The sequence below is a fragment of the Phascolarctos cinereus genome, unplaced genomic scaffold (assembly GCF_003287225.1).
Source record: "Phascolarctos cinereus isolate Bilbo 61053 unplaced genomic scaffold, phaCin_HiC Scaffold_4;HRSCAF=312, whole genome shotgun sequence".
Lineage (NCBI taxonomy): Eukaryota > Metazoa > Chordata > Mammalia > Diprotodontia > Phascolarctidae > Phascolarctos > Phascolarctos cinereus.
Genome location: NW_027555847.1, coordinates 664,359,015 through 664,384,160, shown reverse-complemented (window position 1 = coordinate 664,384,160; position 25,146 = coordinate 664,359,015). Strand labels below are relative to the sequence as shown.

Here is a 25,146-nt window from a genome sequence, read left to right as displayed (position 1 = left end):
TGTAATGCAGAATGTATTACCTTAGGGCATTGTTGCTTATCAGTAGACAAGGAGGGATTTGCTGGGTGATGGTGAAGTATAGAATTCATCCTCAGTGTGGTGTATGTTTCTTTATGTATGTATGTGTATATGTATATATAAAAATTATAATATTTATTTTTTTAAAAGAAATCTATTTGTTACAATCTTAGATCCTGGATTTCCATAACCAGAGGCAAACTACAAGTCCTGAAATATTTTTCTCATTTTCCACTGAACTTGCCAGCTATTCCTAGGAGACTCTGATTATGAATATTCTGCTGTTTGATCTGTCAGTCTTCTGATGCACGTGGTGACAGCTGTTCTGTTCCCAAGCACTTTGGTATAGCAATCTGGGCACCAAATGAGAGACAGCCAGGGAGAAGCAAAGATGCTTAGATTAGATCCCTAAGTCCCTTAACTCTGGGGTTGTAAATTTTTTCATTTGTCATTTGGACGTGACAAGTGTGCGGCCTTCATGTTGCTATTTAGTCATGGTCCATGCATTTGGTGACCCTGCCACTCTTAGCTCTTTGCTGTCTCTGTAACAGGATTAAATCCCTTAGGAAGCTCAGCAGAAGGAATGGTAGCCTGATTGTGCTATTTTATTTCACTTTTCCTGTGAGTTGGGGAGAGATGACAGGAATGCTACACACACGATTGGAGGCATAGAACTGCAGCCACAATCTTAATAAGACTCCACAGTCCCAGGACTGCTTACTTTTCCTGCCCTTTGCACAAAGGCAGCAAAGACCCTTTAGAGCACTTAAGTCATTTGAGGCAGAATATATTTACAAATCTGTTCATATGATTTGTCCATGATCAGTAAGTTGAAGCTGCATCAGTAGTTCACTTCTTACTAGAAGTCATTCTTCTCTCCCTCCCACACCCCTAGTCATTGTAAATTCACTTATTCATTACGTATTTGAGGGTATCTATATGCTTATACTCTGCCGTGCTCTTTTGGGGAATGCAAAGTATTGACATTTTCCCTGCCTTCAAGTTTCTCACCTTCTAGTTGGGACAATAAGACATGCATATAAATGTTGACACTTGAAAAGTTCAATAACAATGTAAGAGTCATTCTGAAGTAGTAGAAAACGTCATGGATTTCATGTTACATTACCTAGTTTGAAACCCTAATCCTGCCACCTGTGTGATCTTGGGGGCAAATTTGTTCCCTCATAGAGCTTCAATTTCTTCCTCTGTAAAAATGAGATGGATTGGGCTAGATTATTCCTTTGAGGTTTCTTTAGGTATTAATCCTGTGTTCTTAGGTGTTGTCTTAAGTAGTATATGTGATTAAGTAAATGTCAGATGAGTGACAGAGAAGTAAGTGGTCTAAGTTCAGTGGAAGGAAAGGTCACTTCTCACATGATCAAGAAAAGCTTCCTGGAAGAGGTGGGATTTGAGCTAAAATGTGAAGTTAGGATCAGAGGATTTATTGAGCACCTGCTCTTTGCCAGGCTCTGTGCTAGGTTCTCCAAAGACAAAAATGGGGAAAAAATAGATACAGAAATAAAAACAAAGTAGTTCCTGCCTTTGAGGAGCTTTTATTGGGTTCGATTTGGAGAAGTTGAAACATGGAAGGAAAGCCTTGATCACAGGCAATGAAGGTGATTAATTTTCCTTAAATCATGTAACATACCACTTCAATTTAGCAGGTATTATATGCTTACTATGTGCATAGAGCCCTGAGCTAGGAATCAGGGAGATAAAAAGTTTAGACAAGATGTAGTCCCTGCCCTCATTGACTTTACAGTCTGAAAGAAAGGTAAGACACAAACACAGACATCTATAATACACTTATCATTCATTATTTAGAGAGAACCATGCATTATTTAGAGAGAATGCTTTCATCTTGTTAACTGCAAACGATAATAAGTGGTTTTAACAAGCTCATTTAAAGCTCAGGTTCTCTAACTGGTATCCTTTGATGTATACTGCCCAACTCTCATGATTCCATTACATTAACCCTCCAATCATTGTCACAAGGGGAAAAATAGTTTAAGTATATTGCCCATAATGTACATATTTTACTTTGCTATTTCTACCAATTTTAAGGAGTAAGTAAGATATTAGCAGTAGTCTTGATGGTGTGATAACTTGGGTATAGCAACTTTAGATAAGACCTCCATTCAGTTAAAATTTTTGGTCTTAATATGGGCTACTCATTAATAAGAAAAAAAAGTTGAAAAAAGTTTTGAACGAGAACAGTATGAAAAGTAACATCAATTATGGGCATCAGAAAGATTTTTAAAGGAAGAGCATGACCAATTAGATCAGTACAATAAATGAAATTTTCCTTCGCTGCTTTCATGAAGCCTTTAGAAGCTTTGAAGGGAATATCAGTTTCTAGCAGTGATAAAAGTTATTTTGGAAATGGAGTGAGGCAATAAGTGTGTCTTTGCCTAGGGAGAAAAGTTGTTTTACTATGTGATTCCAGAAGTCGTATTATAAGCATAATAGTACCACGTAAATTATAATCTTTGTTTTTCCTTCCTTGTCTTTCCTCTTTACAGAAGTTTTTTTTTTTTCAATTACAAAATAAGAGAAAAAAATAAATCCAGGCTCCAATTTTGCATTTACCTTATATGCTTTAAGTATTCTCCTTTCTTTTCCTGTGTATTTTTATCTTCCCAATTATGTTATCAGCTCCCTCAGAGCAGGAACCAAGCTTTCTACAGTAAACTACATTCAGACTTACAATTTAGAATTGATAATGATTCAGACACTGTACACATGATTTCTTAGCAAGCAAAATTTTTCAAACAGGGTTTTTTCCCCTTCTGGATTTTCACAGACATATTTTCAGAATCTGTTCTGAAGTCTGCAACATTTTTTCAAACCAAATAAAAACCCATGAAGTTAAAGACCATTCAGTATCTAGATTGAACCATTTTTGAGACTTAAAAATACTTTAATGATTATGAAACATTATAGGAATTGTCTTTCTGTTTTAAGCTTAACTTTTAAAAAATGTATACGTCTGAATTTCCATTCATATCTTTGTTTATGGTACATACCTGAAAATAAAAACTTTATTCCTCAGTGGTCCCTGATTTGAGAGTACTTGCTTAAGTTTAGTACTTAAAAGATCTGTGATTTCAGTGCTGTCTTTGCTTCATCCACTGTCAGAGAGTTTAGCCCCTCCACGCCTTAGGTCTTTTTTGAGGTATTACACAAAATATTCCTCCCTTATTTTGGCCATCCTTTTACTGATAAGACTGTTTGAACTTAGCTAGACTAGTCATTGGACAAAAGACACACTATCCATCTCTAGGACCATATTTGAAGGTCTTCTAGCAGTGTAGGACCTCATAGAGTTTGTACTCTACTGGCATAACCAACCCTCCAAGACCCAAGTCACTTTCATACCAGACTAAAGCTACAGAAATTCAGCAAATGATCTGAAATTAATAAAACTAAGAAGCACAGTGTCCAGAATTAGGAACCATACTTTCCCTTGTGCAATGTGTAGATTAATTTTGGGGTGTCGTGTCTTAGGAAGATAATTGATAAGCTGGGGAGTATCCAAAGAAGAGCAGGCAAGATGGTGCTAGAACTCAAGATCGTGTTCAGTTGAAGCATCTGGGAATATATTTCCTGAAGAAGAAGAAAAAATTAGGGGTAGCTGTGAAATCCGATTTGAATTTGAAGTGTTTGAGGAGTCATATATTGAACTCAATGCCTTATCTAGTCCTTCCCAGCTCCTAACATTCTATGATTCAGCTGTGATTCTGTAAAATGACATTTTTAACTGACCTCTTTCTAAGTCAGTTTTATAGTGATTGTGGGCCTCCATCCCACCCATTCTCCAAATCTAACAGCCCATACTTGTTAACCATTTATAACACCTTTCTAATAACAGTGGTTCCTCAGAAAATAATAGTAATGGATAGGTAAGTTTTGTAGCTTCTTAGCTTCCCTTTTAAGAAATCCCAAGAGATCTAGATACTGAAAACCTGAAAGACTATTTTTCCATCTCTATTCACAGCTGAGCCCACAGGAATCTAAGTAAATTGTAGGAAAACTATGCAAAATGTGTGAACTCTGTCTAATAATAATAAATGTAAACTAAAGTGTTGTAGAAAAGTGGGTTATTAAAGTCCCTGAAGAGCCTTCACTCTGCTCCACTCTCATATGGCAGAATTTAGGCCACTTAAAGGTTTGGGATTTAGAGCATCACTTCTTAAGTGAATGTAGGAGCAATGGATTATCATCTAGACTAAATACATAGGTTTATTCTAGTGAATAAGAATAGTTTAATTTTAAAACGATTTAAAGCTCAACCTAAATACATTTACATACATGCTCCCATTTTTAATACTACATACATACTCCCATTTTTAATAAATTTGGTTTTTGTTTGTTTTGCTTTGTTTTTTAAACGCCTTGATTTTCCAAGATGTGTTATTCTTGAGGAATTGTGAGATTGGGTGACCTGGAAGAATCTGAACATCAAAACTGGACATTAATTGAGGGTTTCTGCCTGTCTTAAATACTAGGTTTTAGGAATTAGATAATCATGACTACATCTGAGAAACTGGACATTATTTGACTGAGCAAAGTGAATTATTTTTGGTCTTTGTATTTCATAATTTTTTTCTCTCATGATGACTTTCAGAGGAAGTGATTGATTGTGACTAAATTGGATACACTACTAAAAGCATCTCCAGTAGACCATATTGTGGTTAATTGCTGATCATGAAATAAAATGGTAGCTGCTAAATGTTTTCAAATTGGCGTATTGACCAGTTAAGTTTTTAACAGAGTTCAGTGAAAGTTTATATGTGGGAAGATATTCTAGAGTGTCTGTGTGGGGGTGGGGGAGTGGATCAGGTCTTAGAGCAGTCAATTTGTTAATTTTGTTTGTAGCTTAAAAATTTGCCTTTTATCCGATTAGGAATCTTTACATTCAACAGATATTAAGCTTTTCTTTGCAAAAGACTTTGCTGGGCGCTGAAGATAACAGAGATGAAAAACAGTCTTTGCCCTCAAGGAGCTTATGATCTTCTGGTAGAAGGTCATATAACATTTATGCAAACAATTGCTATGAGATCGAGTGTGATAGGAGAGATGTTGACAGTGTTCTGCAAGGAAATTTGAGGAGAGAAGACACTCGAACAGTGAGTCCTTCAAGTCCTTGCTAGGTTTTTGGTTCTATGAGTTTGATGGTTATTTTAGGCTAACCAGGTTGCTGAGGAGAATCGGGCAGCAAATTTGAGATCAGCTACCACAATGCTGAGTCTCTTGGTGCCTCAGCTGCATGGCCTCCAGATGAGCCTGACTCTTGTATCAGTAGTGAGTTCTGGGGACAGAGAAGGGAGTGCTTTTGATTCTTTGGTGCTAGCTCGTGCTTTTAAGCAGTTCTTGTTCTTACTGGGTAAAGTGAGAGACATTAAAAAACATTCAGCTGATTAATTAAATTGTCTCAGGCAGCTCTGCTGAGAGGAGCTGTCAGGGGCTTTTTGAGGTGCATTTTGCCACGTTGTCAGGCATCTCCTGATGCAAAGCACAGCAGAGAAGGTGAATTCCTTTCTCATGTGTAGGGGTAGGGAGGAGAGGTATTGGGATTCATAGTGCCTGTGCACTCATGTGACTTCGGAGTAATTTTCATTGTTAAAGGATGCTGGCCTCAAATAGAAGGTCATTGAAAGTAGATCAGGCATTTGTGGAGATAGAGACCCTGGATTCTAATCCCACATTAGCTCTGTGATCAAGAGAAGTCTTTCACCTCTCTTCATATTTAAACTAAGGATAATGCTAATATAGTTGCTGAGGGGAAAGCATTTTGTAAACCTTAAATTATATACATGTAAGTTGCTATCAAAACTGTTTGAGAGTCAAGAGCCCTACTGAATCCCCTGAGGAGGATGGCTCTCAGTCTGTTGCTTCCTGTCTTGAATCTTTGAGATCCTGGCAATACCCTTACCCTGATAGTGGTCTATCAGCCTGCCAGTACTTGTTCTGGGCTCTGCTGCAAGATTTTCTCACTTGCATTTTGTCGCCAGATAGCAAGACTTAGTAATTACCAGCCATCCCAGCTTTTTGCTGGAATGGATTGGCAAAGGGACTGTCTCCCAAATGGGCTCAATACTTATTATTCTGTAGTTCTCCTAGAGCTTTTCAGGGCAGTGAAGGCCCCCAGCGTCTTAGAGGGGCTGGTCTCCTTGCACTTTATGTAGCAGTTAGAGTACAGTGGACGCTAGGGTGCTCTCAGTACTGTAGGAGGTCTTTCAAGACCTTCTCTCCCCTCTCTGCCCATTTGTACCTAATTTCTCCATTAGAAAGTAATGACACAGATCAATTCCCTTTTGAGAAAGTTTTCCATCTCTGCCTTGAAGGCTGACAGGGGAATGCTAAGCTTCAAGAAGGGAATTGAGAACACTCAGCTTTAATTTCAGTAACTACAGTGGTTCTTTATACAAACATCTGTACCAAAGGGTAGGGAAGAGGGCAAGCACAAAGGGGAGAAAATGAGAACATTCAGGGCTGCTTTAGGAAAACAAATATGGGAGAGATTTGTTCTCTTTCCATTTTCTTCCCTTCCGCCAAGCTCTGTTTCATTCTGTTACTGCCTCTCTGCAGACAGAGCCACAGTATGGAGGCAGGAGGAATGCCTTGCTATTTCTGCGTCTTAGCTTGTAGGAATGGTGGGGAAAGCACTAAGTAAATTATTTGTGAGCTTTACTGTGTTTGCATTGAAGTACAATTAAAACTAATCAGAGCACTCATCCGTCTTAACAGTTTTTATGTAAAATTACATCAGCCAGACTCTGGATGGTTGTCAGACCATCGGAGAATAGTGCCAGTGGGCACATGAAGAAATTAGATCTTTCAGCCTTTACTTCTTTCTTGATGTAACCACATTTATAGTTTGGGCTCCTTCATCTTGTGTAGTTGAAATAGTGTACTGAGTTTAGAGCAAGCGGACCTGAGTTTGCATCCCACTTTGTAATGTGAGGCAAGTCACTACATCACCATTGGCCTCAGTTCCTCCTGTGTGAAATGGAGGTTGAGTGCTGGAGTAGGAATATCCTCATTGCCTTGTTAATACCTGGGAAGCCTTGGTCATGTCACTGAACCTCTCTGGGCCTGCGTGTCTTTATTGGTAAAATGAAAGTATTGGGCTAGATGATCTCTAAGGACCTGTTCAGCACCAAATCCCACAGAGCTGGAAAGGAGCTTTAGAGGCGATGCCATGTAATCCAGCCTGCACCTAACCATGAGTTCCTTTTATTGCCTGTATGCCTGAGCAGTAGTCATTTGGTCTTTGCTTGAAGACCTCTATGAGAAGTAGGCCTTGAGAGCCCACTACTTTTCAAGGTATTCTGTTTCATTTTGGAATAGCTCTGCAGAAGGCTAGGTTTGTCTACATTATTCCTAGCTCCAAGTGACACAGACTTTCAGATACTTCATGAAAATAGCTAACATTTTTCGTTGTGTGTGTGTGTGTGTGTGTGTGTGTGTGTGTTCTTTCTTCAAGTTGATTTTCTATAGTTCCTTCAAATGGTCTGTATATGACATAATCTTGAACCCTTTCTAATTCTGGTCACTTTCCTATGGACAGTCTTCAGCTTATCAAAGTTCTTCCTAAAAGGGCTCCCAGAACTGAACTCAGTACTCTCTAGCTAACCCAGACAACAGGGAGGCTATCTGTATCTCTTGGGTACAATAAATAAAACTCTTGATCTTTTATTTTTTTATTTTTTATTTTATTTTTTTTCCCATATGCTTTTGAGTTGAAAATTTTTCTCCCTCCCACCCTCCCCAAGACGGCGCACAATCTGACATAGGCTTTACATTTACATACCCATTAAACATAGTTTCACATTAGTGAAGTTGTAAGTAAAAATTAAAACCAATAGGAGGAGCCATCAGAAAGATGAAACAAAACTCAACAGAAGGTAAATAAGTGAGAGCGATTGGACTTCCATAGTTCTTTCTTTGGATGTGGACAGCCTTTTCCATCCTGAGGCCTCTGGAGATGTCTTAGATCCTTGTAATGCTGAGAAGGGTTCAGTTTAACATTCTTAGTCATTGCATAACGTGGCTGCTATTGTGTACAAAGTCCTCTTGGTTCTGCTCACTTCACTCAGCATCAGACCATATAAGTCTTCCCAGGTTTTTCTGAAGTCAGCCTGTTCATCATTTCTTATAGCACAATAGTATTCCATTACATTCATATACCACAACTTGCTCAGCCATTCCCCAATTGATGGGCATCCTCTCAATTTCCAATTCTTTGACACCACAAAAAGAGCTGCTATGTATATTTTTGTACTTCATCTTTTATTTTTATATCATCTATATTTATCTTATATCTTTTAATGTACTGTAAGTTTGGTTGGGTTTTTTTTGTTTTGTTTTGTTTTGTTTTCTTTTTTTTTTTTTTTTTAGGCAATTGGGGTTAAGTGACTTGCCCAGGGTCATACAGCTAGTAAGTGTCAAGTGTTTGGTCTGAGTCCAGATTTGAACTCAGATTTTCCTGACTTCAGGGCTGGAGCTCTATCCACTGTGCCACCTAGCTGCCCCTGTTTTTTCTTTTGCTACCATATCATAATGTTTGTGCATGTTGAGCTTTCGTTTCCACAAAATCCCCATCCCTTTAAACTGTATTACTTTAGCCATGCCGCCTGGCTTGTATTTATAAAGTTGATTTTTTTTTTTGATCCCCAGGTATAAGAGTTCACATTTTTTTCCTTATAAATTTCTTGAGCATTTTAACCTGTTGTTTTTTTTTTTAAATCGTGATTCTGTCTTCCATTATCTTAGCTTTCTTTCTCAAGTTGTGATCAGTACAAAGTTGCCAAGTTGCCATTTGGGAGCCTGTGATGAGCCTTCCCCTAGGGGATTCCAGTGTGCTTCTTAGTGCCTCAATCTGACAGCTGTTTATTAAGTACATGTTCTGTGAAGAGTTCTGTTCTGGGCACGAGGGACACTTGTAGTTTAGATAAGACTTTAGTACTTGCCCTCAGCAACTTATAGTAGAAGCAGTAAGATAAGGATGTTTACATACATAGTATTTTTGTATTACAGTTCAATTTTATTTCGTTTTGAAAGGGGACTCAGGGAAGGTTTCAGAGAGGTGGTGTTTTAGTTCATTATCAAAGGATGGGTAGGAATTTATCAGGAGAAAGGTAGAAAGGTTCCCTTTCCAGGCAAAGAAAACAGTGAGGACAAAAGCGGATTATGTACAGTGAATAAATATTTGTGTGTAGAGGAGCTTGATGAAATTAGAGTGTATTAGGGGAGGAATATGGGATCAGTTTGGAAAGGGGGCTGGGGCATGTTGTATAAAGCATTGAATGTTAGGCCAAAATGGGTGAACTTGGAGACAATTGAGATTGAAAGACAAATAGGACAAACATTTTGTTGCCTGCATAAGAAAGGTTTGAATCTCAATTCAGTCTCTTAGACCTGTGTGACCATGGGCTAGTCGCTGAACCTCTCTGGGCCTCAGGTTTGATCATCATCATTTATAAATTACCTACTGTGTGCAGGCAGTGTGTTAAGGACTGGAAATACAAAGAAAGGCAAAAGGCAGTCCTTTCCCTTGAGGCACGCACAGTCTAATAATGGGGGAGACACAAGCAAATACACACACACACACACACACACACACACACACACACACAAGCTATATACAGGATAAATAGGAACTGATTAAGAAAGAGGAGGCACTAGGATTTAGAGGGGTTGGGAAAGGCTTCCTGTAGGAAGCCTGGAAGCAGAGAGGAGGAAATTGTTATAGCTAACATTTATATAACACTTTTAAGATTTGCCAAGCATTTTACAAATAAAGTATAAAATATCCCATTTTATCCTTGTAACAACCCTGAGGGATAAGTATTATCATTATCTCCATTTTACAGATGAGGAAACTGAGGCTTAGAGAGATTAAGTGACTTGCCCAGTGTCACATGACTAGTAAGTGTCTGAGGCAGGATTTGCCTGGATCTCCTGACTCCAGTACAGTACTCCATCTACTCTGCCATGCTAGCTGAAGTAAGGGAGCTAAGCTAGGAGGTCCCTAAGGTCCCTTCAACTCTGTGATCCTATGATTCTGTCAGCCTTACAAAGAGTGGATTGGAAAATAATGAAGATTGAGGTAGGAAGATCTGTTATGGGGCAATTGTAGTGGTCCAGGTGGGCTGCTCAGATATACCACCTCCTTTATTTTTTGCCTTTTTTTCCTCACCTTTTCTCTCTTTCTGCCCCTTCTCTCCCTATATCAAACCTGTTTCTATGAATCTTAAGCTAATTTTGCTATATTTCATTGGCAGAGTGGAGAGTGGGCTACTGGGTGTGTTTCTCCATCACTCTCTACTATAAATCTCCCCTATCCCAGTTTGTTGCAGTGTTGAAAATACTTGTCTTTGAAATCTATTCCTCTGAATCCTCTTTTCAAATGCAAGTACAGAAAAAAATAGCATGTTGTAGTAGGAAGAACACTGGATTATAGATAGTCAAGAGACCTGAGTTTGAATACAGCTCTGCTACTTACTAGCTCTGTGACTATAGGAAAATTACTTAACCTCTCTGTGCCTTCTTTCTTCCAGCCACAGAGAGTCAGTGTGAAATGGTCCCTAAGCTCCATCAATGTTGTCATCTCTTTAAAAGTCTGGAGCAGTGGGTATGCCCTTTCTGTTTCATGTAGTCTTGAGTTTTCTCTGTGTCACTCAGCAGAGAAGCAAGCTGCCCTGTCTCTAGGAGCAACAGGTTATCTGCTCTACAAAGTGGGTCTTCATGTTTTCCTCCATGAGTGCACACAGGTGCTTTTTTTAATTACTTAAGGAAAAGTAATTGAAAAGCCACTCAATACAAATCCCTTAAGCCACGCATGATGGTGACACTGGGGAAAGCTTCGGGCCGGCCAGGAGTCTGAAACATGGGCACCATCTGTGTTCCGGCAACTCCTTGGCCAAATTACATTCCAAGCCTTTCTTTACAGCACTATTTTTCATTAAATGAATTGAATTTGTTGGAAATCGCCTGGCCATAAATATTCCCTCCTGCTCAGGTTATTACTGCTCCCCAAGTCAATGCTTTGGAACAGAGCAGAAGGCAACTACCACTCTTTGTGAAATGAAAAACAGAAATAAAAAGTGCTGGGCTGGAGGGACTGGGGCAGCAGGGAATTCTGCAGAAGATATCTCCCCCTCTCAAGCACTTCAGACTCCTGGCCAGAAATTTTAAATGTTGTTTGATAATGAATGAATGCATTTGGAAGGGGGTTGTCAGAGGCAATCTAATATCATTTAGTCTTTTTAAAATTAAGATTGTCTTTCTCTGAATTTCTGTGGAGAAAGTGACAGTGACACTATGGTGGCTGAAACAGGAGTCACATGTACTTAAAATTGTGAAGGAGATTTCAACCTACAGTTCCAGAAGCTGTTTGCTCTGAGTCTTTTTGCTTGATGGAAAAAGAGACAAGCCACCGTATAGATGATATCTTTAGGGCTTATAAAGCATTTTTTTTCCCCACAACAGCTCTGTGACTTAGGTAGTATAAGTGCTTTTAATCTCCATTTTAAATATGAAGAAGCTGTTTTTGTGACTTGTCCATTTTCACACAGCTAGTTAAGTCTCAAAGCAGGGATTCAAACCCACTTCTTCTGCCACACAGCCTAGTATTTATTCCACTATATGTCACTGCCTTTTTCAGATTTAGAAAAGACTTAGGGAATCATAAAACTTTAGAATTAATTTTATATGACCTTATAGGTCATTCACTTTAACTCTTCTAATATCTAAGTTCCCTCACTGGTGGAGGAAACTAGCTTCTGCTTGCATACTTGTGAGCTAATTACCCTTCCAGTTAGACCAGCTTTCTAGTTGTAACTTGGACATTATAGTGGAAGAAGTACCTTATGTACTCATCATACTAAGAAGGTATGATCATACTTACCTCCTGGATACTCTCCTGAGTTCTTCTCTCAGAGATCATTTTTCTGGGATTCATGACCTTTCCTCCTTTTCATTTCTCATGTTCTCTGGTAGAAAGAGTAAAAAACAACAGATGAACAGCCTGAGTGCTACACTGGTATGGAAAAGATGTCATGTAGTCCAACTCCCACATCTTTTCAGATGAGGAAATTAAGGAGTCAAAATACTTTCTCAAGTCCCAGAGGTATAGAGTAGGGGAGTCAGGACTTAAACATGGGTTTTCTGACCATATCATTACTTCCCTGTTCAGAAACTTTCAGGGGCTCCCTGTTGCCTCTGAAGTAAAATGCAAATTCACCATGGTACATAAAGTCCTCTTCTACTACCTTTCATAGTATTCCCATTCCCCCACACCAGCCAATTTGGGCTACCATTCTCTCCTCTCTCCCCCTGCCCTTGCCGAAGCTCCACATTCTGTTTCTTGCCTTTGTACCTTTGCATAAGCTACCTCTTCCTATTCCCACTTTACCCCGTATCTAGAATTCACTCCCTCCTCACCTCTGCTTCTTAGAATCTTGAACACCCTTCCAACAAGCTCAGCTCAAGTGCTGCTTCCTTAGGTGAAGTCTTTTCCTCTTACATTACCCCCCTCCCCAAATTGTTAGTGCTCTTTCTTTCCCTCCTAAGGTTACTTTGTTATTATATTAATCTATATATATGTTAAATCTCTCTCACCTCCTATTCCCAAACTTCTTGAGGGCAGGGAATGTCTCCTTTTGTCATTTTGGTTTTTACATAGAGTTCCTTGCACATTTTCAGGCACTTAATAAATACTATTTATTTGGCTATAGGGGGTGAATAGAGAAGGGAGATTTTTCTAGGGCTTCCCACATTCTTCTTAGTATGTGACTATGTACTGTACTTATACATAGAATCTGGGCATTGGCAGTTACTTCAGCTCTTATAGCCCATTCTTTACTTGGGCAGGAATTACCTCTACAACATCTCCAGTAAGTGATCCTGCAGCCTCCCCTTAACAATCTCCAGTGAGGAGGAGCCCATCCAGGTACCATGACATGCCCAGCTGCCTTCTTCCTGATGGAGTATTTGTTGCATCACAGGCGTTTGTTCTCATCCTGGACACAGTGAAGTTATCCTTTCCCTTCATGTAGACTGTCATTGTGGCCAAATTAAAAGGAAGACATAATTGGAGTAAGGAGGCTTTGAACCCTGGCTTTATCACTCAGATTTCTGAACCTGGTCAAATTTCTTCAGCTTTCAACCTCAATTTCCCCATCTGTAAAGTAGGCTTTAGTAATACTTATAATACCTAAGTCATAACTTGGTTGTGAGGAAAGCAGTATAAAATTATAAATTGCAATTATAATCTTCTATTCTTCTTTCCAAGTTCTTTGCCACCACCACTGCCACCCCTCTTCCTCCCCCGCCATTGCTTTTTTTCTTGCAAGACAGATATTTTGGTTTTTTTGGTTTTTTGTTTTTTTAAGGCAGTTGGGGTTAAGTGACTTGCCCAGGGTCACACAGCTAGTAAGTGTTAAGTGTTTGGTCTGAGGTCGGATTTGAACTCAGGTCCTCCTGACGTCAGGGCCAGTGCTGTATCCACTGCGCCACCTAGCTGCCCCGCAAAACGGATATTTTGAAGGAAAAGCAATTCCCACACTACATTTAGGTTTGTTTTGGGGAGACAAGTGAGCTTCTTGTTTTGGATTTCAGAACTGTCTCGTAGTTGTTTCTACAACTCTTTGGGAGAGTGAAATTCATTTCTTTGATGCTTTAATGAAGGGGGCAGGAGGAGGTTTTGTCCATATCTCTGAAATCTTGTTGTAGATATTCATTCATGTGCTGCTCGACAAGTTTTTACAACTTGTAACGTTAGAGTTAGTTGCTCGGAGTCTTGAGAGGTTGAGAGACTTCATCCCAGCCACATGGCTAGTCAAGTCTTGTGGCTTGAGTGCTGATACTGTTTCTTAAACTTAATGGCTGTTTTTTTTTAAATGGGTGAGAATAATGCCTGTCAAATTCCTAAACATTAATCGCCAAGCCCCTTTGTTAACAATTAGTAGTTTTCCTGTTGCTTTTCTTAAGACTCCTGCCAACTTCATTCCATGTAGGTAGAACTTCTTGGATGCAGATGTTCATCTCACTAGCACTGGCTGACCCTGACAAGTTTTGGGGTCTAGCTCCTAGTAAAAAGTAGCACCTGCAGTTTCTGTGTCAAGTTCAGTTGTTAAAAGGATGGCACCATTTAGACAGTTTTCTTCTCCCTCCATCATCTTAACCCCTGCTTCCTTTCATGTAATAGTACTCCGGTTCTAATCAGTAGTCATTTTCTAAGAACTTGCTATATACTGTGCTAGGCTTTGGGGGCATAGAGATGCCAAAACAAGACAATCTCTGCCTTCAGAGTACTTCCAGTCTAGGGGGCAGCTAGGTGGCGCAGTGACCTGAGTTCAAATTTGGCCTCAGAAACATAACACTTACTAGCTGTGTGACCCTGGGCAAATCACTTAACCCCATTGCCTAGCAAAAAACAAAAACAAACAAAACCAGAGCACTTCCAGTCTACTAGGGAGACTAAATATACTACAAAATTAATTATGATAGTGATAAAGGAAAAACTCAGACAAGGTGCTTTAGGAAAATCTTAACCTCAGCACTATGAAGTAGTTCAAATATTACCCCGACTTAGAAGTGAGGAAACTGACATTTAAAGAATTAAGTGCCTTGCCTTAGGCTACAGAGCTAACAGGTATGAGACCAGAGACCATAGATTGTCAGAGCAAGAAAAGACCTTACATTCAATCCAATCTCCTCGTTTTATTGCGGAAGAAATAGGCCCAGGAGGAGACATGAAGGGGCTTGCTCAAGGCTTCGCAATGGAGTGGTTGCAGAGTCAGAGATCAGATAATGAAAAAGTGGGAACAGAATCTTTGCAAGGCAAGGGGGTTACAAAAACAAGATGAAATCTAAATGTGTGTGATCTTTCTTTTTCTTTTTCTTTCTGTCTTTTTTTTTTGGGGGGGGGCAGTGCACCTGCCGAAAGGACATGGTGAAAATTTCAATGGATGTTTTTGTGAGAGTGCTGCAGCCAGAGCGCTATGAACTGTGGAAACAAGGAAAAGATATTACTGCTTTGGACCACATGAAACCCACTGCACTAACTAGTCCCGAACTGATGGCTTGGAATGAGACCAAGGCTGTGCTGAAAGCTAAGCTCCTTCGGAGGTAAGATTTGTCATGAACAGGATTGTTCAGAGGATCAGTTTCAGTCACTATTGCACTCCTGGCATTCTGAAATCAAGATAGGGTGTAATGGCTGTTATCAATGGAAAAAGAGAGAGATTCCTAGTTCCCATTCGCAGACAGCCAGCAGAGGTATGGACATTTTCAAACTGTCTCAAACCCTTTCCTTCTCTACTTTCAATTTTGTCTCTATATCGCTGGATGAAGGTATCTCTGGTGAATGTATTTTAAAAGAATACTGCTATAATCCTGTAATTGATGTGCCCCAAGTCAGGAAGGCAGAGCATTATAGATGCTGCCTCTTTCTCTAACATAAGAAAAACCTATGTTGGTAAGCACTCTGGCCTATTTTAAATAGTGCCATCAGAGGAAGAGTATAGTCCTTTTTTGTGCATCAGAATTTTTCTTCCTTTCCTTTCACCACCTCTGTTCAGCTAGAAATCTGCCTGCTATCCCCTAAGTTTATGCTCTTCTGGATTTTCTTTTTTCTCTGACATCACAAGTTTGTATCACCTACTTCTAAAAGAAAAGTACCTATTACAGAGACAGTTTAATCTCTAGGGCGAGAGTGCCTTACTTCTATTTCACAGAGAAGATGTTCAAAACCTACTTGGCTTGGGGGAGATGGCAGGCTCCTCCTCCAGTAAGTTAGCTGGACTTTAGCAATATTTTAAAGGATGTATCTAGTAGGAATCTTGCCTTACTTTTTTCTGAACACTTAAACAAAAATTGATGATGCCTCAGTGTGATTTCTAGAATTACTGAAAGACCTTGTTTTGAAAGAACTTTTTCAGAATTCCAAGTGGGTACAATTTAGAAGTTTCTCAGATTTACCTTTAAAAACTCCGTGAGCACTCCAAGATATCCCTGAAGTGTTTGTTGACTTGAATAGAAAAGTGCTTCAGGAGCTGTTTGGAGGATTGCAGGAAGGAGTCTTCAGGAAAATAAAGATTTAAACATCAATGTTTTGTCTAGATTTGGTAATTAAAGGATACTTCAGAATTGTATAGCAAGCACTTTCCAAATATCCTTGCTGTTCTTCATAAACATACATTTTTAGCTCTGTGATTCGTTCCAGAATGCCTGTGTTTGTCCCCTTTAGTGTTGCCTGGGTCTGTCAGGGGTACCTTTTTGCCATCAGATACAACAATAAAATTCTCATATAGGGCCCAGCAAATACTACCAAATGCCTTTTTTGAATCTGAACTCAGTGCTCAATTGACCCTTGATTAGGCTTTGTGTTGAGGAGTGGTGGGGGTGTTTAATGAAGGAACGTATCTCTTCATCAAACTGCTTAGATGGTTTGAAACTGGTCTCTCCTCCTGGCCTTCAAAGGGAATTTGGTGAACAATAGAAATGCTTTTCACACTTATCCATAGTTACGTAGGGGACTGAGTTCTGAGAGTTTGGAGGCAAAAAGTTCTTATTGAACTAACTGGGTGCAAAGAGTTGCTCACTTCAGTATTCGGAATACACTTCTTTTTTCCAACTGTTATTTTTTTTAAAGGGCTTTATTTAACTTGCATAGTTCCACTTACACCTTAGGCCTAGCACTGTAACCCTATTTCATAAACTGCCTGCTGCCACTTTTATGCATCATTTATTCAAGTTCTCTGAAAACAGAGAATACTAGGTTAGTGCTACCTGATCACATGTGCTGCCATCACCAGGAATACAATTAGCCTTTCTCTTTCATTGTCTGTATTACTGATTTCCTGTTCTCTCTCTATGTTATAAGAAAATAAAGTTCTGGTTGAGGCTTTCTTTGTTTTTCCCCCAATTTTCTCTTTTGTCACTTATGTCTTAAAGGTGAAATGTACATACAGACATAGCCCTAGCTAGGGAAGATTTTGAGATGGTATTTGCATAATAGTTGAATTGAATGTGGTCCAAACTAATTGGTCAACAGAGCAGGAGTCATGTTTCCAAAACAGTGATCATCATAGAAGGTTTTATAAATGGCCTGCCAATAGGACAATCAAAATCAGGCTGGAATGAGAACTAGTTCTCTGTTAGTCATGCTTACTACAGGAAGGAAGGAAAAAACAACAACAACTTTTTCAAGGGGATAACAGAATTACCAGTGATTTGGATGTTCCATATGCATCTAGAGATGTCTTCTATGCACATATGTCTTTTCCTTCCCCTCCCCTACCTCCTCACTCATTTGTGCCTCCTCCTTTTAACATACATGAGGTTACGTGTGCTTTAAGGGAAAAGAAAGTACCAAGTAAGCTAATGCTTTCATTTTGGCATTTATTGCTTCTCCCTCTCCTCCCAGAAGCCCTCCCCTTCTGTTGTCCTCTGATGTATTCATACTCTGAGAGTGGGACTGAATACCAAATTTTAAATACTAAGGCTTTCATTTTCTTTAAAAAGCCTTGGTATGTAAAGTAACACAGATTTTTAAAAAGTAATTGAGATCTCTTTTTCTTTGGAAACCTTGATTAATGACTAATTTTTTAAAGCTGATGACCAGAACTGATTCAGCTCATTCCTACAACTGAATCATGGTTTACTTGGGTAAGGAAGAAATATAGCTTCATTCTGCAGCACTCTCCTCTCTCTGCCCCTCCTACCCTACAGTGTGTCTTCTCATCTGCAGTTTATAGGTATGCAGATATCCTTTTCCTACCTGCCTTTGGCTTACTCAGTCATAGAGATAGATACACAAAGCTTTAAAGAAAGGCCGGAGAACATTTAGCAAATATATTACTGGTTAAAGTGGAATTGAAGCAGTCTGTTCCCCTTTATCCTCCCCCCCCACTTTCCTTCTCTCTCTCTCTCTCTCTCTCTCTCTCTCTCTCTCTCTCTCTCTCCTCTCTCTCTCTCTCTCTCTCTCTCTCCCCCCCCCTCTCTCTCTCTCTCCCTCTCTCCCTCTCTCCCTCTCTCCCTCTCCCTCTCCCCCTCCCCCACTCTCCCCACTCCTTCCTGCCCCTTTCCTTTCTCTTGCTCCCCTCCCCATTAACATTTTTTCCCTTTTAAAAATAAAATACTTGCAGGTACTCACCCCGTAAGAGGAACAGCAGAGTTACTTCTCCATAAATATCTTTTGAGGCTTTTTCCTCCTTTCTTTCATTCTTTTCCTGCTCCCAGATATGCTATTCTGAAGAGGACCCTATTACATTGGGATGTATGGTTGCTGTGAATAGGCTATTTAGTCATATTCCCCATATGTTGAATCTGATGCCATCCTGTAGTAGCTACATTTGCCAGATGTGTATTACCTTGGGAGTGAAACCATTTTGTGGATTCCCTTGCTACTGGAATTTGGCCATGTTACTCTGCTTCTTATTTCATAGGCTGAATTTCTGAAGCTTTTTTTCTTCTTTGAGAATCACAAAATCAAAATCTCTGAACAGGAAGAAACCTTAAGAAGCTAATTTGGTTTAACCAATTCCTGAGCAAGAATCCCCTCAATAGCAAGTGGTCATCCAGACTTCCAGAAAGGGAGAGCCCACTAAATTGCAAGGCAACCAACCCATTACGCAATTTACTATGTAGTATTCATTCATTCAGTATACATTTATTCCAAGTGCTGGGGATACTACAAATAAGAAAAAGAAAGCTAGTCCTTGCCTTCAAGGAGCTTGCAGTCTAATGGAGAACAACACACAAAAAGAAGCTGAAGTGGGGCAGCTAGGGGGTACTGAGCATGAGAGCATGATGTTTGTGTTGTGGAAGCCAAGGGGAGCAACTGATGGAAAATGAAGTGACCTGGTAAGCTCTGACCCTTCTTTAAAGGAAGGCTTTGGGAGCACTCAAATCAGAAGGAAGATACAACTGAGGGTGCTGAGAAGGTGCTCAAGAGAATGCTGCTGGGTTTTTTTGTTAGGCTGCTTCCTGCGTTCTTCACCAAGTAGTCTTTTAAATTACGGTCAGTTAAGGTTTAGCGAGTTAGTAGGTTTTGCTCATCGTTGAAGGTCTGCAAACAGGCTGGATGACCACTTTCTGGGGATACTTTAGAAGGGATTCTTGGGTCAGGTATAGGTTGAATTAGGTGGCCTTTTAAGTCCCTTTCAATTTTTAGATGCTGTAATCCTCTGTAATGAAATATATTAGCTCATAGAGCCGTGTAGTCACATGATGAGATTCACGTAGTCTACTCCCTCATTTTACATGTGGCCAAGAACCAGAAAGTGATTTGCCCAAGTTCACATGAGAACTAAGTAGCAAAGCTGGGATTTGCACCCAGGTCCTCTGTCTTCAAATTGAGGCCTCTTCCTACTATGTCTACCAGGCCTTCTACAGGATAGGTTCGCATATATAGCAGAAGGAACAGGCAGTAAAGAGCCTGGAAGTGTTATCTAGACAGCTTTGGTCCCATAGGAGCATAGACTAAATGTTGGAAGGGACCTTAGAGGTCATTGAGGTCAATCCTCTCATTTTATAGATGAGGAAACTGAGGCCCAGAGAACTTAATTACTTATAGGGTCATTCTGCTAGTAAATGTGTGATGGAGGATACAAACCCAGGTTCTCCTGGGTCCAACATGCTACCTACACCACACTGCCCCAATCTTGTTCCCCTAGTTTAAAAGCAAACAAATAAAAGTCCTCCACAGGCTATCTAATGAGCTTTTTTCTTGCTTCTTTTTAAGGAGAGTATTGAAAAACCTATGTACTGATCATTACAGCAGGTGTGCTTTGCTTTGCTGGCTCCCCAGATACCTGTGTGTATATATGTGTGTCTGTTTCCTCTTTAACAAAATTAACTGGGCATCTTACAGAATATTTGGCTTGTTACTAGTGCTTCACATTTCCCAAGATCTCATATGTGAAGCACAAAGTGGAACTACTAAGTACCAAAATTAAAATGTTTTTCTTTTTGAGGAGAGACTCTGTTTTTAGGAACTTCAGCAGCAAGAAAAGCTGATCCATACGGGTTCAGCTGAATGTTCCTGCTAATGAATATCTTGCAGGTGTGAAGTTAATATCTATACTTAGAAGGTGACCATATGGTTGGAGTCTAGCAATTATAAGTGACTATACATGTAGATTCATTTTTCCTCTATTAATCATTATTTTGGTTTAGTATCCTCCTCAGTTCTTCATTCAGTTTGTTGCCTCATTAAGGGCTTTGCTACTTTCTTTAACTCTTCTCCAGTTCTAATTAGCAGCCTGATTTCTGGACAGGCTCTGGGAATGGGGGTAGCTGGATCTCTGTTCCATCTGAAGCTTAGGTGGTAGGTAGTTGTTGGAAGGATTCACTCTGCTTTATCTTTCAGTAGCAGATGTAACAGTGCAGAATGGAGAAAGCATATGGAAGCTGCCACTGTCTCCAAGTTTTCTTTTTACTAAAATTGGCGACATTTACAGCTCTTTAGAACAGACTTTACTCCTAACTAATGAAGCATTTTTAATTTTACTTAACCCTTCTCTGCCCTCCTCAAAAAAAAAAAAAGAATAGAGGTGACAGAAAGATAGCAGCAGGAGTAGAAAGGGTATGTATCTGCCTTATTATCACCCCAGTGAGTGTCCACTGATTCATCCACATGTTACCTTCAAGAGAAGAGTCTTGAGGATTAAGGAGATGTATAAATATTCTACGTTTATTTCTTTTTAATTTGTTTGGCCAAGTTCCACCTCAAATGGTAATATACTACTCTTTAATTATTAGGCCTTGTGGTCAAATTTGCAACAAAAAGGTCTGAGGATTTTCTCTGTTCTCCTTATCTTCCCATTTGTAGTTTTAGCAAAAGCCTACATTTCATAATATCTCTAGTTTCTCCACTGACCATTTGTTGGGGACATTATAAAAAGAGATTTCTTCTTATACTTTTGGACAGAATGACCTATAGAGTCCTTTCTAGCTCCTAAGATTTGGGGTGTTCTGTGATTCTGTACCTCTGGGATTCTTTATCTTCTCTAGCCTGTCTGGAAATGTCTGTTTGGGGATTTGTAAAGCTATTTCTAGTGGTTCTTTTTCATCTGAAGGCAGTCTTCCCCACAGAGGAAGTACCCTCTAGGCTTTCCTCTTCCCTTGAGTTGAAATTGGATAAAGCTGTCAGCTTCTTCTCTGCCTACTCTTGGTTTCTTCTTTTTAGTCGACCCTCTTAAAATAAGCTGTTCTCTTTAGTCCTTTTGTTGCTTTCTCCAAGCTACTCTTTGTCACGTGGAGTGAATTTGTAAGCTCGCCCATTTCTCTTTCCTTCAAATGTATTAAAATGGTCTGCACAGCCATAATAACATTTTCCCATGGACATTTTACTCTGAAATAACATGAAGCACTCTTTGTTTAGGAATCTTCTTCTGGTTCTCCCTTGCCCTACCTTGCTAAGTTCCTGGGAATTGGGAAGGAAAGAAGCTAGTCTTTCCTAAAGTACACTTAAGGTAGAAAGGGGGAGCTCAGAGCGAAGTAGTAAAAATGGGTACTTGTATGTAATATATTCACAATATTCATGTATGGGGGGAAAGTAAGGGAGGGGAATTAAAAAGCTAGACAGAGAAGTGTAATTAGATAATGTCTTAAAGAGATGAAGAAAAATCTTAGAGGAAAAAAACCCTGAAAATTTACATTCTAGACAAATTAGTCTGAAGGAAAACAGACACTGGAAAAAGACTGAGGAGGAGAGAAAACCAAATATAGAAAGGAAGAGAGAGCAGAACAGAAAGCCTGGCCTATCGTAAGTCAATTCTTTTTACTCTCTTCCAGGAAGTTTGTTTGACATTTTCATCCAGAATTCGAATTCAATTCAAAGCATCCCTTGTCTCCTTTATACCTAAATAAAAGTACCACTCCTTTGACTTATAGTGTCAAAGAACCTTTTTCAGAAGTCCATTGGGTGTCAGGCTTGGCTTCCCACTTGCAGATGTCATCAGCGTCCTCTGCTTGGCATCAGCACTGCACCCACGTTTGACCATTCCCTTGCCCTTCCCTCTCTTTCAGCCCATTCTTCCTTTATCACCTGAACCCTTTTCCCTACCTCTCCTCCCCAGACAAAGTGTTCTCCCTATTCCTCCTGATGGAGCAGATATGATGGCCCAAGTGATAGAGGTTCTCTCAAAAAAGGGAGGGAGAAGGAGGGGGGTTTTGTTGATCTTATGTTCTTTCACCAAGAATGTCAGATTACTTTCACAAATCTATCCTCCTAGGTCCCACAGAAAAAGAAGCCAGCCCAGGCGGCACAAGACAGAAGACCAGAAGTCTTTGGGAGAGGTTATGGCTGCAGAAACCCTTTTGGAGGAGGGCAAAGTTAAGGAAGAACCCAAACATGGACCTGACCTAGAGGAAGAAGAGCAGCACAAAGCCCCCGAAGGTGCTGAAGGTGAGTCACAAGCCACTTTTCAGTGGCTCTTCTCTCCAGCCCAGAATTGCTCATTATCAAGGGCTTGGCTGCCACATAATGCTGGATGGTTTATTTGTATTTTGGAAGGAGGGTGGCAGAAGGAGGTGATCTGTAATAACTCATTAAGCCTTCCATCAAAGCAGGCAAGGCATTTAACTGCAGAGATGCAATCACACATCCTTGAAGTATTGAAATAAGCATATTGTTTATTCCACCAAAAGATCAATGAAGTTAGTCAGTACTTATATCCACAGCAGCAGTAGATTTTTTTCCCCTCTTTCTTTAAGAATTCAGTTCAAATAGCTTTTTTGGCAGGGTTGGAAGTTTTTGCCAGAGCTATTACAGTTTTGTAAAAATATATATTACAGGAGTTATGTTTTTTAAAAAACATTTTACAAAGAAATGAATCAGTATATTTTATCTGTCCCATTTTAACCAGGGTGGCAGCTGTTCATAGCTGACAGAAAAATGGAGTGTGTCTGCTTTCAGTAGACTAACTTCTGTTAATTTCTGTGCTGCAGGGCACACTCTCTCTCCCCTCTTTCCTGCCGGTAAATAAATAAATGCCTGAGTAGGTAGTGAAAGTCAAACTAGAGTTCTCTTCTAGCCCTTGAACAAGGTAAAGAGATGTAACTAGACAGTTTACATGCTGGTTCCTTGTTTTACAGTTGGCATTCAGGAAGCCCATGACCAGGGCTATCTGGAGAAACAATTTTACATGTGTTCTAAAGTCCCCGCTGTGTCTTAGAGCACATTGAGTCCTTTGGAAGATTGTCTTCTTAATGCAAGGAAAATGTGAGGAGAGCAATGGGATTCTTTCTGTTTCCATTATTTGCAAGTGAATATACATTTAGTGCATTATGATAAATACCCTGGTTTAGCCATAAATTTAGGAGTCACAATAACAAAGGGCCCCAAATGCCTGTGTTTCTTCTGTACAAGGGGTATGGAGTAAAATAGCTCATATTTGAAAATGTGACCTTTCGACTCTTAAGCAAGGACAATTCAGTTTTGTCGTTGCTGAGAATATTATATCATTTAAAAAACTTACTAATAAGGGGAAGCTGGGTGGCACAGTGGATACAGCACCGGCCCTGGATTCAGGAGGTCCTGAGTTCAAATCCGGCCTGACACTTAACACTCACTAGCTGTGTGACCCTGGGCAAGTCATTTAACCCAGTTGTCTACCCCAAAAAAACTTACATAGACTTTGTATTTCCAGAACCATAGAATCACAGAATTTAAAGACTAGTTTGTTGTTTAGTTGTTTTTCTGTTATGTCTGATTCTTTGTGACCCCATTTGGGGTTTTCTTGACATTTCCTTCTCCAGTTCATTTTACAGATGAGGAAACTGAGGCAAACAAGGTTAAGTGACTTGTCCATGTCCAGGGTCACACAGGTGTAATAAGTGGATTTGAACCCAGGTCTTCTGACTCCAGACTTGACATTCTATCTACTGTACTAGCTAGCTACCCTTAAAAACTAGCAGTGACCTCAGAATATAGATTTTTGAAATGAGCCTTATGACATTAGAGCATTAAAATATCTGAGCTGAAGGGGACCTTAGAACATAGGATTTTTTATTAGATGATCACAGATATCTTGTTCAGTTCTTTTTCTTTTTAAAATTTTTATTAATATCTTTTTTTATCTTAATTTTCTCCTTTATCTTCCTTCCTCTCAGAGTCAGCCCATGTAATACAGAATTTAAAAAAAATGAAAGAAAGAAAAGGAGAGAAAAAAATAAGCAAAACTGATCAATACATCAAAGTCTGACTATATCCAATGTTCTGCATCCATGGGCCAAGGAGCATGTGCTCTACTAGCTAGCTCTCTTCTTTGGGAAGAACCTTATTCAGTATCCACTTTCAGTTGTTTTGTGGTTGTTCTTCCCAGTGCCATAAACATCGTCCCTGTTGTTTTCTTGACTCTGCTCACTAAGTTCCACACCAGTCCCCTCCCTACAAGTCTTTCTGCACTTTCTGTATTCCTTATATTCATCGTTTTTTACAGTACAATAACATTCTGTTACATTCATGCACCATAATTTCCGGAGACGATGTCATAACCAGAAGGCATCTTATAATTAATCTGTAAGCGTGTATTAGGGGCCTGTTCTGCCCAGGGCACTGTGCTGGGTGCTAGGGATAGAGATGCCAAAAAAGGAAACATTCCCTACTGTTAAGGAGCTTCCGCTCTGTTGGGGGAAATAGCGTTATGCGTATGTAGTACTTTAAGGTATCTCTCCCATTTTATAGTTGAGTGTTTTGCCCAGGATCACACAATTAAGTGTCGGGGCTGGATTGAAATTCGGGTCATCTGACTCCAGGACAAACACTCTGCACAGTGGCGCCACCTAGCTTTAAGTTATGTACTTATGATTATTTCCATTTTACAGCCAAGGAAACAGGCTCAAGATGGTTAAATGACTATGTATTGTTACACCAGCTAATAAGTAGGGCACTTTGTATTTTGGTGTCTTCTGGGTATAGTACTTTTTCACTATGCCCTATAGCAAAATGTCCAAGCTGAAAGGAACTTTGGGATAATGAATGTTAAAGGTAGAAGGAATTGTAGAAACTACCTAGTCCAATCCCCCTGTTTCATAAATAGGGAAACTGAAGCCCAGAAATAAAGGGTATTTACTGGAAGAATCTATGTTAGAATAAAGTCATCGGAGCTT

At 39.7% G+C, this 25,146-nt stretch overlaps 1 protein-coding gene across 1 annotated transcript in view; it reads left to right on the top strand.

Annotated features, from left to right (window-relative positions):
• KDM4B (lysine demethylase 4B) overlaps positions 1-25,146 on the top strand; it is a 260,289-nt gene that overhangs the window by 177,411 nt on the left and 57,732 nt on the right. The window contains 2 exon segments of the mRNA XM_078153991.1: positions 14,960-15,156; positions 22,269-22,441. Of these exon segments, the coding sequence (XP_078010117.1) occupies positions 14,960-15,156; positions 22,269-22,441 (370 nt within the window).